The sequence below is a fragment of the Leptopilina boulardi genome, unplaced genomic scaffold (genome assembly GCF_019393585.1).
Source record: "Leptopilina boulardi isolate dan_hultmark-lab unplaced genomic scaffold, ZJU_Lbou_2.1 LbouV2_223, whole genome shotgun sequence".
NCBI lineage: Eukaryota > Metazoa > Arthropoda > Insecta > Hymenoptera > Figitidae > Leptopilina > Leptopilina boulardi.
The window spans coordinates 388210-403901 of record NW_026137778.1 but is presented as its reverse complement, the minus strand read 5'-3'; the positions used below and the strand labels follow the sequence as shown (position 1 = coordinate 403901).

Genomic DNA, 15692 nt, shown 5'->3' with positions numbered 1-15692 from the left:
TTCTTTTATTTGTAATGAAATCTCGCATTATTCGTAAATTTTATAAATTTAAAAGAATCTCATTTTCAAGTAAGATGTACATGCGTCTTTTTTTAATTTACAAAACGAAATATATCATGTACTATATATAATAAAAAAATTTTATAAATTGTCTGAAATTCATAAAAAAGACTTTAGCAATTCAGACAGACATTCAGTCAGACATTCATTTTTGTAAAAAATTTGTACATAAATTTATGTGTCAGTGATTGTTGAAAATCAAAAATTTGTTAGTTACATTCAATATTATATTAAGTATTAAAAAAACATGTTTCAAAATAATTTGGACTGATCGAGAATCGAGAACAGCACTACACATTCGTCTGTTCTCGACTGACGTTTTAGTGTACTGGATATGATGTGACCGTAACTTAAAGGTGCTTCTGCTTCTCCAACTTCAGCCTGATGCTGATTCTACACTCACCGAAAACTGAGCGAGCGGTCCGCTTTTCAGTCACGCTTCCCATTTTCAACTATATCTATATATATATAAAACGTAACGCAAATGCGGACCGCTCGCGCAGTTTTAGGTGAGTGTAGAATCAGCATGAGCACTTCTTGCCTGAGCAGAATAGAAACGTAACCGTGATCGCAATCGTAACGGAAGAATGAGTTAGAGAAGGATAGTCATAAGACATATATTGTTGTTCTTCTCTTACTAATTCTTCCGTTTGCGATTACCTTTCTTTGTAGTAAGATTAATGGTGATGAACAGTACAAAACAATAACAATCAAATTTGTTATTATAAGTATTTATGAAAAAGAAAGAAATAAAAGATTCAATCCATATTTAATTGTATTGTTGAACCGTGTTATAGGAAAAAAAATGAAATTTTATTTAGTTTAAGTCATAATAATTTTAAGTGAATATTTTTATTTTTTATTACGAATGTTCAAAGTAGTGTTTGTATTGTTTTTTAATTAAATTAGGAAGAAAAACTTTCTTCTTTAGCAATTGTGTGAGAAAAAGTTGATACATTTGCAAGAATGGATGAGTGTAAAATAAAACTTAACATTGAAGAGGTTAAGTCAGACCTAGTTCAAGCTATAAATGAATGTTCACAACGGTGTCTAAATCATTCAACAAAATGGTACGTTTTAAAAAAATTAACAAATATGTATATTAAAAAAAGAATTACTGTTTTCAACTGTAAAAAATCAAAGGGTTAAACGTATTCAGGGGAACTGTATACAATCTATTTTACTGAAATAAATAAATTTTTTGCATTCAATTCTATACTGTTGGACTCTATACAAATTAACTTGATGAAATTTTAATATTGGACTCTAAATTATGGAATTACATACAATGAAACTCAATACAGTGAAATTATATTTTATTTATAAAATTGTATACATTTGATCAACTCTACACAAGAAAAATTAAAACATTTTTAACATAAAACTATACAACTAAACTCTACACGAGTAAATTAAAAACATTAAACTGTTGAATTCCATATCGTTGAAATGTGTTTTGATAAATTTAAAAAAATATTAATGATAATTTCTATACTGCTGAACTCTACACATAGTAAAACTGAATACATTGAAATTGTATACAAATATTTTTTGCTAAAAGAATGTTTTTAAACTCTATACGGTTGAACTAAGTACAATTGAATCCTATGCACTTGAATTATTTTTTATACGTTTTTAAGATATGCTTTATTTTAATTCAATAAAATTTAGCACTTTTTTGTAAAAAAAATCCTTAATGTAATTTTGAACACTGTTATATATAAGAACTACTATGAATGTTCAGTTTTACAGTTTTCTGTAAATTTACCACTTTCAAAGCAGGTAATAATTGAATTCATTCAAAGTAGTTAAACAAGTGCTTCAATAATGTAATTTTACAAATTTTTATACAAGTGCAAACCGTGATGTGTACAATTAGAAGAAAATTTTTTTGCAGTGTATTTTTTTCACCTCAAAACAATTTTGAACAAAATTTTAACGAAATTTCTTACATAATAATCCTGTAATTTTGCTATTTTAATTGCAAGATTTATTACCTTTTTCATAGCGTATATTCGATTTATAGTAATTAATTTATTACTTTTTTAAAAAATTTAACTCAACATGTGCATGTTTAGATTTTGACTTACCTTAATAAATAAATGATACTATTATTTTGTTAATTCATATATTTACATAAAAATGAACTTTTCTACACGATAATCCATACTTATTTTTAAGGTAGTGTTACTTACATATTTTTATATTTTTGATAAAAATGATATTATTTCCTTAGGCTTGCAGAATTGAACTACTCGCTGAAAAATATTAAAGTAAATACACACCAAGCGAAAGTTAATCAGGATGTATTTAATAACAGTGAAGAGGATTTGTATGTGTTGGGAAAAAGTTATTTCGATTTAAAAGAATATGACCGTGCTGCATATTTCACTGAACAGTGTCGTACTCCAAAAGTTCGTTTTTTGCATCTATATTCTCGTTACATGTCAGGAGAAAAGAAAAGAGTTGACAATATGACTGATATACCTCCAGATCCTTTAAAAAATGAAAACTTAAAGTCACTTTGCACTGATTTGAGAAAAGACCATATAACTGGAAATTTAGATGGGTTTGGGTTGTATTTATTTGGTGTTACTTTAAAAAAATTGCAACTAACGAGTGAAGCTATTGATGTGTTAGTTGAGTCAATTCATGAACAACCGATGCATTGGGGCACATGGCTGGAGTTGGCTGCATTAATTACTGACCGAGAAAAATTGGAAAGTCTTGTTTTACCTAATCATTGGATGAAACATTTTTTTATAGCTCATATGTATTTAGAATTACAACTTATAGAAGAAGGATTGGAATTATATCATGTACTGCAATCAGCTGGATTTAAGAAAAATGGTTACGTTTTAGCCCAAACAGCCATTGCAGTACATTACAGAAGAGGTAATTAATTGTATCAATAGATACAATCTTAAAAACTTGGTCGGCCCTTCATTTAATTTAAAAAATGTTTCATATTAACTTTTTAATACCATATCTGTAGAAAATTATTCATTAAAAACTTATTTTTATTTCAGATGTGGATAATGCTATTCAGACCTTTAAATCAATTATTAAAGAAGATCCTTTTTGCCTGGATAATATGGACACTTACTCCAATTTGTTATATGTCAAAGAACTAAAAGTTGAATTAGCCCATCTTGCGCATCGAGCTACTGAAATTGATAAATATAGGTTAGAAACCTGTTGTATAGTTGGTAAGCAGCAACGAATCTAAGATTTTTAATTTCTTTTACATATTTAATGTTATGGGCAAGTATAGCCTCTTATGATATTTGGTTGCAAATTACAGGCCTCGGATTGTACGACTTTTTTGACTTTTATCGACTTTTTCGACTTTTTCGACTTTTTTGGAATAGAATGCTACTGTAATTGTCTTTTTCACTAAAAAAATTTTTTTTTAAGCTTGCAAGTTATTTGAAACTGCGCTACCGAGTAAAATTTAGATAAAGACATCAATAAAATTTCTAAACAATTCGAAGATAAAAACAAACGAGTATTGGACAGACTACAGAAAAATAAATTAAATACTATTGTAATTTTGGATTCCATTCAACAATTAAATACTATAATCAGAAAAATCAAAATGAGAAATTTCGTGCTACAGAACAGTCAATAAAAAGAAGAAGCGAATTGAAAAATGAAAAACCATAGAAGAAGCCTAACAGCATGTGATGGTTAGGTTACGTGATCGCCCAATATTAACTTTTCGACCACTTTTCTTGTAAAATACTGAATGAATTAAGTTGATATTTTATGGAGATGTCTAAATTATGTTGATGAAGGGCTATGATGTACAAGAATTGTAATATTTTTTGAATTAATTATTATAAAATACATGAAAATCGTTAAAAAATACGAGCAATGACGTCACTCCTAACTTCAAATTTTCTAACGATTCACAAGTATTTTATAATAATTAATTCAACAAAATATCACAATTTTCGCACATCACAGCCCTTCCTCATCATCTTTTAGACTTTTACACAAAATATCAATTAAAAATTAAAATCTAAAACTAAAAAAAATAAACACAAAATTATATGAAAAAATTGGTCGAAAAATTAACATTGTCATGATCACGTAACCTAGCAATCACATGTTGTTAAGAGCAACTTAGAAAGCAAGAAGACTAAACAGCCTAATCTGATAAATATTCATAAAAAGAAACCTTAAATTTAAAGTTATATTTTTTAAAGAAAAAATCTTTGATAAATAAAATCGGTAATAGATTTTTTAAGAGATGTTTATTTGTTGATTTAAGACATTATTTTTTTAAAATAATTTAATTCATTTTTAAGACATCTAAAATGTGTTCTTTAAGTATTGTAAGAAAACTTTTTTATTTAATGTTCTCTATGCAATAAGAAAAAAAATCATTCTATTTTTCATGTGAAAATATTGTTTTACAACTTAAAAAAAAATAATATGTTTTAGCAGTACATTCTTTTGTTATTTAAGTTAAAACTTCCAAATATCCAAATCGACTTTTTCGACTTTTTTTGATGATTTCAATCGACTAAATCGAATTTTTTAAACTATAAAAGTCTATACGAGGCCTGAAATTACAATTTGAGTTACATCCCGTTCTGAATATTATAATAAAATATTATTGTGATTAGAAACTTTTCGTTTTGTACAATGCGTATACTTTAAATTTATTATTGGCAAATTAATATTTGATAATTCTCGTTCTCTATTGTTGTTTTTAAAAATTATATTTTTTCAGGAAATTATTATAGTTTAAGAGCAGATCACCAGAAGGCCGTTATGTATTTTCACAGAGCTTTAAAACTTAATCCGCAGTATTTGTCCGCATGGACTTTATTAGGTCATGAATTTATGGAAATGAAAAACACTAATGGTGCAATTCATAGTTATCGTCAAGCTATTGGTTAGCACTATTAATTGAATTTTTAACTTTTTTAACTTTGTCTAATTAAAAATAAAAATTATATTTGACTCAATTCATAGAAGTGAATAGGCGAGACTACAGAGCATGGTATGGATTAGGTCAAACATATGAAATATTAAAAATGCCTTTTTACGGTTTGTATTATTACAAGCAGGCACAGCTTTTACGACCTCATGACAGTAGGATGGTTCTTGCTTTAGGCGAAGCATATGAGAAACAAGATAAAATACAAGATGCTTTAAAATGTTATTACAAAGCATGCAATGTTGGCGACATTGAAGGAATGGCATTAATTAAGTTAGCTACGTAAGTATTTATTTATTTATTTATTGCGTGCAGTAAGGGGATACACCTGAATTTTAGCTGATAATGACAAGACTAGTTGAAAGGGTCGATTTTAAAAATCTATCTATCCATGTTTAAAAAAACAATTTTTAATTTAAAAGTTTTTTAGTGAAAGTGTGGACAAATTTATTTTTAAAACTTTGAATTATGGAAAGTTGCATTTAGATGAAGATTACAAATTTCTGTCAGTAAAAATTAAGAATTGTGTCAGTCCACCTCAGAAATATTAGAAGGAGTAACTGAATTGACTTATTCTATAGGGGGTAACTGGGGTACAAATATACCCCCAACTTGAAACTTGTGTAAAAAGGTTTATATTTTACATAAAACAAATTTTATATAGTGATTTTTTTTGGTTTTTTAGTCAGAAAAACAATAGTTTTATGCATTTTTTGATAAAGTAAAAAAATTTGTAAAAAACTTATAAGAACAAAATAAAAAATCGGAAAACTTAGAAAATTGATCTTTTTTTTTTATAAAAATGGGGTATATTTATAGCCCAGTTACCTTTTATGGGTAGATTTTCGTAGATGATAATAGATCTCGATTTGAGTCGGGAGATATTTTATTTTTATAACTCTTTTTTAGACTATATGAAAAAATGGGGGAATATGATCATGCTGCTGCTGCCTATACTGAATTTGTTACTGATGAATCCAGAAATGCAGATCGAGCAGAACTGAGCCATGCTTACAAGTACTTAACGCAATATCACTTAAAAAGAGACGAATTAGACCAAGCAAATCATTATGCGCAAAAATGTTTACAATTTGAGGAAACAAAAAATGAAGCAAAAGCATTTCTCAAAACTATAGCACAGAAAAGAGTTAAAATTGAAGATAATCCAATGATGGTAAGTTTTTTTAAAATTATAAATAGTTTAAGGGTTCCTCCCACTTTACATGAGCAAAAAATTAGCTTATATGTTGACATTCAACATTTCAGAAAATAATTTTAGCTTAAAAAGTAAAAACAATACCAGGGTTTTTATTTATTTATTTTTATTTAATAAAATTTCTTACATTTACCTAGGAATTTGAATATAATATACATACTTACTTATGATATATCGAACCAGTTGGAAATTTGAAAAAAAGTTTAAAAAATACCTATTATAAAAAGTAAAAAAATGTCTTTTTCACCCCACTCTATACGAGTGGGTGGTACTTCGATGTACATACGTGATTATAAGTATTATAAGTAATCTTTGTGGAAAACGTGATTACCTGAAATTATGTAGATCACTGTGTTCAGTTTAATCAAAGAAAAAATTAAAACCTTAAATTTAAAAATAAAAACTTTTGTAATTTTCATATATTGAATATATTTCAGGTCGAAGATATGAATGAAACAGACCCTGTCGTAGAACTCAATCATCGTAATGAAACTTCAAGAAATCAGTTATCACCCATGAATTTATCATTTACACCAAACTGAATATTAATTAAATGGTACTGTAAAAGGATTGTAATGAAAAATTAACACAATTTGAAGTTTATTGAAGACAGTTTTAAATTTATACTTAAATATTTTTCAATAAAACTAAACATAAAACTTTTTCAAGTGGAAATCAAATTTAAAAATAGAATAATTAAATACAACGAATAAATTAGTCGTCATGAAGGAGAAACAAATGAGCTGAGAGGATACCCCATAAACCTGCAAGCTTGTTTAATAAGTTTCCAGAGCAAACTTACATGCTCCAGAATTGAGAGGAAATTTTGCTATTTGCATCAAGCTTATTGATTATTTGGGTATAGTGTAAATAAACATGTATTTATGAATTTGTGACCGCCTTTTTTTAATACAAAATAACAATTTTTCTTTCTCTATGTGAAAATGGAAAATTGATATATAAATCTGAAGGATCTCCTTTTATTTGACTAATTATTACTGTAACTAACTAATTACTTACATTTGCGGTTTGTTTACATTTGACGAATTTGTCCTGGCCTTAAGTAACCACAACAACGAGGTCACATTATCCATAATAGAAAGTAATGTGAACTAATTTTTATTTTACCTATAATTGATAATTAATTTCAAGAATGTGTTTTGAAAAAAATATTAATTTCTCTAATACCTAAAAGTTTAAAGGTTCTAGAAATATGCCTATATAGAATATTAAGTGTTCTCAAAAAAAATATTTGACTTTTACCAGATTAAAAAAATTTCATATTAAAATTTAAATAAGCAATAATTTTATACAGTGTTTTTTAGTAGAGGTAATCGGTGGAAACTTTGATTGAAAAGATAGCCAAATATTGAAAATAGTTCACCTCATTAATTAATTTCGTTCCTTCAAAATTATTAATTGTTATAAAAGTTTAAAGTATATTAAAATTTTTAAGTACTTTTGAATATTAAAAATTACACACATAAAGTTTTTAATTTGACCCCGTTCTTTTTATGTTTAATTTTTTATTTGTTTTGAACTTGTAGCGAAACTCTAAAGAGAAATTTGATTTAATTCGAATCTGAAATGGATTAAGAAAGTAATTTACTTTCAGTTAATTAATTGTCAACACTGTTAACTGACTAATACACTGGAACTTCCATCTTATGCAGTGTGATCTAACGCAGTTTTTTCGAGTGCGGCTTGTCAGTAGTGAAGAAATTGACTGGATTAGAAAATGAGTCAAAAGAAGCAATAGGCGCCAATATGAAGGGAATATATGGTACGCATTCTGTTAATTGAGTAAATAAATTATAATGTTATTATAATTAATTTCATTAAAATAATTTCAAGTTTAATTTTCTAAATCATACACTGTCATAGCTAGAGTAAATATTAATAAAATTCAGTTGAACTTGATAAATATAGGGCAGACAATAGCAGACTACAATCGCTGTATAAACAGCTCATTGAGAAATTTTACAGATTATAATTCAGCAACAAACCCTTGAACAATTATTCCAGGAGCTAGCTCTGTAGTAATTGGTTTTCCTTTTTTGTACATATTTTTATCATCTTTCCAATTACTGTTTTTACCATATTCTTCAGACATTCGAACCATTTCATTTGGACTCCATTCTGGCGAATCTTTTCTGTTCAAGTTGTTTTTCATATTAGCACTATGTGAGAAATCCTTTTCATAATTTGATGCAGAATAATCAGTGTTTCGAGGTAGAGCAGAATTGTAACTTTCAAAAATTGGAGTCCGTTTCATTGATGCTCGTTGATGGTGAGTTTTTCGTAACATTGCCTAAAAATAAATTTTTTTATTTAATTAAATTATCATTAATATACATGATTGACTGTCACCAACACGAATCTGTCTAAAAGTATAGTTTCAGATCGCTAGACCTTTCTCCTAATGGCAGTCGCTTATCTTAGCTACTACGTTTGATAAAATGCCCTATAACGGAAAAACCTACGTGAGTGCAGAATAGGTCGAACAGAAGAATTTAAGAGAAACCATTGGCATCAACTAATTTGTCTAGATATCATTTTTCATTAATAAAAATAACCCTATTGGATAAAACTTATGTGCTCTTTCTATTGTTGCAATTCAAAATTCATTATTTAAACAATTTCTAATAAATAAAGCGCTTGTGTGATTTTTTTATAGTGAAAATACAAGGTGAAAAACATAAGGTCATTTGCGGAGTGTTTTGCTGTAAAGTTACCAAGTAGAGCAAAGATGGGTAATTTGTAGATTTGTAAGTGAGACCGGAGAAAAAAATCAGGACCTTCTAGCACAAATGCATGGTTCCTTACTAAAATGGGACGGAACTTTGCAAATATGTATGTTTATTTTCACAACGCCCCTAACGAAAACTGCACTTTCTACAGCTCTGTAGAGCTTTGAAAGTAGCCAATGGCAGACGAGATCTCACTTGTCCACTTTCTTCCCGCTACATAATCCTAGGGAGGAAAGAAAATCTGGAAAATCTAACTTATTGGTATATAACCTTGTATAACAGATATATACACAATTATTAAATAAAATTATTTTTATCAAGATGTGTGTCTTTGATCGGATTGTTGTGAAAAGTATAGTGCGTGCCTCGGAGAGACGCATCTTTCTCGCCTTGGGTGACTCAGAACGTCACCCTCGTCAGAAAAAAGTGCGTTTCTCCCCTTGGCACGCAAAATACTATTATTTATTTGTTTAAGAAAAATAAGTTTCTAGAGTATGTAAGTTAAGACTGGAAATATGTCATTGAACTGCGCTGTACCTATACTTATTAATGTATACGTATTTTTCTCACCTGAAAGTTAAAAGGAGGATCATCATCAGAGTTGTTATTGTCGCCTCTTCGACCACGCATTTGAAGTTCTTGAATTGGATTAACGCTATAAAATTTTAAGTTTAAAACTTATGAATATCACAAGAATCTTAGAATACTATGCTCTCTACATTTGAGTCAGTGAAAAGAAAGCTGATGGAGAAAACATGCAACTTTTTTGCTGAAATCAGAGCATCTAAACTCTACATCTAAAAGGGCCACCTGCATATTATGTCACACGAATTTAAACGGTGTTAGACCCCAACCACTCTCATCTCTCTAAATTTGAATCAGCAATAAGTATACCACTGGTACCAATCAGCGTATATGCGCTGAAAAATCAGTTAATTCCACTAATTCATTAGGGAGATTTTACTAATTCAAATTTAAACAGATTTTTAGTAAAACGTGATTGATCTTCATTAAAAGAAAGAATAATACTGCAGTTAACGTTTGAAGAAAGTCACTATTTACCGAATGGCAGTTTTATCTTCAGAAATTTCAGTATTTTGGGGCTTCCACGACTGATTTGGAGAAAAACCGAAGAAGAAAAATCTATTTACTCCTCACTGGAAAAGGGTTTGGTTTTGATAACAAAATGTTTAGTTTGTACTTAAGCAACAAAAATCCTTTTTTTCTAATTTTTGTTGTGTCAACTGAAGATAGATTGAGACCATCAAAATTTGGGTGAGGCAACAAAACAATTTTGGTTGCTTAAATACCAATCAAACGTTTTGTAGTATAAGCCAACCTTTTCTCAGTGCTAAATACGTAAATACATGAAACTTCTGTATTTAGGAATCGCCGTCAGTTTTCTCTACAATTTTGTGCATTCAATACGGTACTACATATCTACATTTTTGCATATATGCAATTAAAATTTATAATTTTTTTTTATTAATCGATAGAGCGTTATCCACATTAAGTGAGAATGTTGAAATGGTAAAATATAAAGTAATTATAAACATATTTTACCGAGTAATGTTTCCAATATTACTACTGATTATGTCATCCTGTTTCCAATCACTTTCCATATTGTTTCTACTCCTAGAATTTAGCTCATAATTATTGTTGATTGAGTGTAACTGACTTGCAGGTGTATGATTATATGAAATCGGGGATTGAGTTGTTTTTATCTTTGAGTGGATCGACCCAGAATTGTAGATATTCTAAAATATACATAATTTTCCAATCACTTAACAAGGTTAATCCTTTAAGGACGAGAGTGACACATTTTATGAACAATATTTAATGGCATTTTTCTAGGCGATTATTATCTTAATGATAGAACGTCCAAGCGCCTGGCCTGCCGGAAGCCTACTCTCTAAATTTTAATCAGCGATAAGTATACCATTGGTAGGTACCAATCAGCGTATATACGCTGAAAAATCAGTGAAATTTCACTAATTCATCAGTGGTGTACTTATAGCTGAGAAAATTTAGAGAGTATAATGCTAATTTTAAAAATAGATTCCAAAAATTCTTTCATCTGCCCAGCTCTAAAATTTCAATTTAGAGTTTCTATCTTTCGTGCACTAAAAATATTGTTTAATTACCTTTCGAACCATATATTTAACTTTGTTTTAACTAAATACATATTAATTTTATAACGTCTTGTAATAGAGGCCTCCGGAAGGTCAAGTTTGCCTGCCGGTAGGTTATATACGCATTTGATAATACTTAATCTCTTTACAAAAAATTCTTGTTAAATGTGGTCATAATACTTAATGGTTTTTAATTATTTCAATTCAGACTGCGGATTCTAAAGAGCGATATCATAAACATAAAGAATATATAGTATACTTCTAAACACTGCAAAAGCTGTCCGTCTTAAAAGTGCAAAAAACATCTTGCTTTAAGACACATTTGGTGTCTTAGACGCGGAAAACGTCTTAAAACAAGACATTTTTTGCACTTTTAAGGCGGAAAATTTTTCCGTGAAATTTGTTTAAATCCTAGTCGGCAAGAAAAATGACGTTAAAAATTGCTTTATTAAAAGTGTCCACCCAACTGAAAATATTCGCCCGGATTTTCCACGCCAAAATTCATGTGGAAATTTGGAATGATCTGCATAAAATCCTCCCGGATTTTAAAAGATAAAAAATTTTTCATGCAGATTTCCGCCCGGATTGTTTTAAATCTTCACATGAAATATCCGGCGGATTTTTTCAGCTAAGCGTACTCTCCTTAAAGAGTTTATGTGTTAAAAATTACAAATAATTTTGATTTTATTGCTTACTGAGTGAGGATTCTGAACTGAAAATGATTTCTTATAGTTATTATTGCTGACGTGTGGTTGAAAGTCAGTAGATATTTTATTTTGGATTGTTTCTTCTGGTGGACAGCAAACTGGTTGGTTTGGATCCCTGGAAAATGGAATGTTGATCAGACTTTGAACCCCGACGTTTGAAGAATGAGTTACGCGGTGAGGAGAATTCGTGGTTTGAACTTGAACGTCTGAAAATATAAATTAAAGTATACACTATTGTAAGAATGACAAAATAAATTACTAATGAGGATATTCAAAGCTGTCACTTATTATGTTTATTATAATAATCACTTTTTGTCCCGTTTTACGCAAGGTAAACGAGAAGTCACATTCAGAATGAAGGCAATAATTGGCTTTATACCTTATTCTCCAAGTTAGTATGAAAGCTTGCAGTTCTCTGTAAGATTGTCAGACATAGACTTCTTCGGCACTTAAGGTTGTGCAGTCCCACATGGCACATTATATTGCTGTAAACTTAGCTTGAGCATACAAGAAATATTTGTCAAGTTTACAGCTCCAGGTAAGCTTCACTGAGAAAAACAATTTAGTGTTTGCAACAAAATTGTTTGGTTAGGCAATTTTGGTTCTAGTAACCAAATTTTGGTTGGCTAAAACAAAGTCGTAGAGTTCTCTCAACCAAACATTTGGTTAGGCCAACAAAATTATTTGGTTGAACATTTTTAAATTACAACCAAAATTTGGTTACGACAACAAAATAATTTGGTTAACACAACAAAATAGTTTGGTTTAAAAAACCAAATGATCGTTTGTTGTCCTAACTAAAATTTGGTTGCGACAACCAAACATTTTTGTTAAGCCAACAAAAAACACTCAACAAAATTTTTTGGTTGACTCAAACAAATAGTTTGGTTGCTTGAATACCAACAAAACTTTTTTGTTGGCCCAAACAAATTTTGGTTGGCTCTGACTAAACATTTTTCTCAGTGTTACATCAATATATCCGCTTCACTGTAAGCTTACACTGTATAAGATCACTGTTAGCTTACCGTGTAATAAAGTATAATAAAGTGTAATAAAGTTTTCTTGTAAACGTACCGTGAACTTACAACAATCTTATAGTAAGATCATCTTAAGCTCACAGTAATATTACTGTAAGCTTCTTTTGTAAATTCAAGGTAAGGTTACACCTTAAGTTTACAGTGATCTTACTGTGTATATATAGACTTACCTTGAACATAAAATGTAAGCTTACAGTAAAGCGGATATAATACATTGATTGCAGATTGTGCAAGCTTGAAGTGAAAGCTTTTCTCAAGATTGTCGTAATGAAGACATTTCACTATTTACAGCAAGTTTGCCTGCAAGCTTACGAACCTTACGCAGCAAACTTGTTGCAAGCTTTCGTACTAATTGGATTCAAATGTGTAGAAGTTCTATTTTTGTTCATGTGGGATAATCAATATCATTAAATCAAAGACCCAAGCAGCACGGTAAATTCCCTGAATATCTCTTGAGTACCACAGTGGAATATTCTCATGATCTTCTAGGAAAATCAAAATGTCCGCATCATGGGAATATTCCACAGTGACATTCAGGGTATATTCCAGTGGCATTCATGGAATATTCCAGTGACATTAAGGGGATATTCAGGTGATATTGAGGGAATATTCCAGTGATATTGAGAGAATATTCCACGGTTATATTGAATTTTTTTTAAATGTGTTTTTAATCTTCCTGCTTATTTAAATAACAATTTATAACATATTTTTATTATTTCAACACTTTAAAAAAAATTCAATATAACCGTGGAATATTCCTTTAATATTATAGCTTTAATGTCACTGGAACATTCCCTGAATGTCACCGTAGAATATTTCCATGAGGCAGACATTTTGATTTTCCTGGAAGATCATGGGAATATTCCACGGTGGTATTCAGGGGATATACCGTGCTGCTTGGGGGAATATTTTTCTAGACCAATTGTCCTTAATACATTTCACAAAAAAAACTGAACTCAGAATGAGTTGTGTAGGCGGCTCATTTTGATGTTCAACAAAAATGAGCCAAGTTGGTGGAGCCACTTTCTATGTCGTTTAGCATTGACTCATTTTGAGTTGAAACAAAAAAGAGACTAGGTTTTTGCTGTGTTAGACAATTGAACAGGAAAGTTGCTAAATCATTTATTTTATTTATTTGCAAACTTTTATTTAAAAAAGAAATAAATATGACAATTTTTTTATTTAATAAACATCTTACATATAATAATCTCCGTATTCATTTATTCATTCCGCCTGTCCACACTTGAAGTTATTCGTTTTTTCTGTTCCTTTTGTTTTTCTAAAATTTTGAAAATTCTCGAATTCGTAATATTTTATGGTTAACGCGACGGATTTGTTTATTTATTGTAATTAATTAAGTAATAATATACTAAGTGACAGTTTAAAGTAAAAAAAAAAATTGTTCATCGTGAGCAGCACCAGTGTACATTTCCTATATACTTGGTATTTATAGAAAAATAAGTTTCAATTATAATAAAACTTATTATTATTTTTTTTATTATTATTTATAAATTTATTATATCGCATATTAATAATTTTTTATATTTTTTATAAAATTACAGATTACAGAGAATTATAATATTTTAATATATTATTATTTTTTTAATTATTTATTATGTATTATTATTTACAAAGTATCTAAACGTCCGTCTATATCCACCCGACTTTCTTTGTCCGCAGAATACTTTCGGGCATTTCCGACCCCCCCTTCCTCCAAGGTTTCCTTAAAATTTACGTAGACGGACAAAATTATCAAAAATTATTTTGTCCGTCTAGTCGGACGAATAAACGCAGCATATTATTTGTGAATTTATTATTATTAATTTATTTTTACTATTAATTATTATTGTTATATTTTTTATCAGTAAACATTTAATATTAAAAAAACAAAAAATTTTTTGATATATAAAAATAAATTGTTTTATTTTAAAAATTTTCAATTTGCTTCCAATTTTCAATTTAACCTGGAAGTTCAAAACATTACAAAACTTTTTTGGTTTAATATTTATTTATTAATATTTGTCAAAATTTTTAAATATTTTTTATTTGTTCAATATTTTTTAAAATATAATTAATAATTTTTAGTTAATTTAATTTTCTTTTTGATTAATTGATTAATTTTTATTAATTATCAATTACAGTAAAACCCCGTTTATCCGAGCTCGCTTTATCCGAGGTCTCGATTATCCTACACTGAAAAAAATTTTGGCGCCGTGACGTCCTAGTGGTGGTAACGCTGCGATCTCTTACTCAAAGGAGCACTGATATTCGGTTTACGGGATCGCAGCGGACCGGCAGTGGTGCAGCAGCTCTCCCACACTACGAGAAAGCTGCGCGACTTGCTCTCTAAATCTGAATCAGTAGAAATTTTACTAATTCAATCAATATTTTTCATTGTAACTGAAGTTTCAGTTATTTTTTGAAATTTATTAATATAATTAGTGAATATACAATCAATAAAAAATAACTTATGTAAAACAGTAATTAGTATATAACATAACCTTTAAAATTAACTATTAAATCAGTAGATTTTGCGGCCGCCGCCATATATTTATATTACTGATTCAATCAGTAATTGATATTTTACTAATTGAATCAGTAAATTTCTACTAATTATCAGTTGCTCAATTCTCGCTATGACAATTAGTAGATTTCTACTGCTACCCAGTCGAAAATGGTAAGTTTCCCTGAAGGGTTCACATAGCCTTCAGGTAACTGTTATGAAGGTTTCAAAAGCTTCATGGCAACTATTTATACATTAGACCTAAAATTCTGTGATATTTGCTTTCTGACTTCTTAACGGGAAGCTTTTTCTACAGCTTGTTGAGTCTGTTTAACT

General features: G+C 29.1%; 2 protein-coding genes across 9 annotated transcripts in view; one reads left to right on the top strand and one right to left on the bottom strand.

Moving 5' to 3' along the window:
* The first annotated feature begins 731 nt into the window (after positions 1-731).
* On the top strand, positions 732-7116 carry LOC127279802 (cell division cycle protein 23 homolog). The gene is made up of 7 exons (XM_051302391.1): positions 732-1130; positions 2297-2955; positions 3090-3269; positions 4802-4966; positions 5047-5293; positions 5921-6185; positions 6665-7116. The coding sequence occupies exons 1-7, from the start codon at positions 1027-1029 to the stop codon at positions 6767-6769; spliced, it is 1725 nt and encodes a 574-aa protein (XP_051158348.1). The 5' UTR covers positions 732-1026; the 3' UTR covers positions 6770-7116.
* Positions 7117-8056: 940 nt separating this feature from the next.
* Positions 8057-15692, bottom strand: part of LOC127279794 (neither inactivation nor afterpotential protein C) — an 80247-nt gene continuing 72611 nt past the window's right edge. For 2 of the 8 annotated variants that reach the window (XM_051302368.1, XM_051302371.1), the window contains 4 exons: positions 11805-12022; positions 10541-10734; positions 9548-9632; positions 8057-8538 (listed from right to left, as the gene is read on the bottom strand). In XM_051302368.1, the coding sequence (XP_051158325.1) occupies positions 8215-8538; positions 9548-9632; positions 10541-10734; positions 11805-12022 (821 nt within the window). In that variant the 3' untranslated portion in view covers positions 8057-8214. Of the gene's footprint in view, positions 8539-9547; positions 9633-10540; positions 10735-11804; positions 12023-15692 lie in introns of those variants that run through there. The other 6 variants (XM_051302373.1, XM_051302375.1, XM_051302369.1 and 3 more) reach the window with 5 other exon arrangements.

Bases quoted from the DNA above. Each gene is read 5' to 3' on its own strand.
- LOC127279802 (XM_051302391.1), top strand. From the start codon at position 1,027: ATGGATGAGTGTAAAATAAAACTTAACATTGAAGAGGTTAAGTCAGAC. The intron at 1,131-2,296 runs GTACGTTTTAAA...TTATTTCCTTAG, and splicing joins CTAAATCATTCAACAAAATG to GCTTGCAGAATTGAACTACT. The intron at 3,270-4,801 runs GTAAGCAGCAAC...ATATTTTTTCAG, and splicing joins AGAAACCTGTTGTATAGTTG to GAAATTATTATAGTTTAAGA.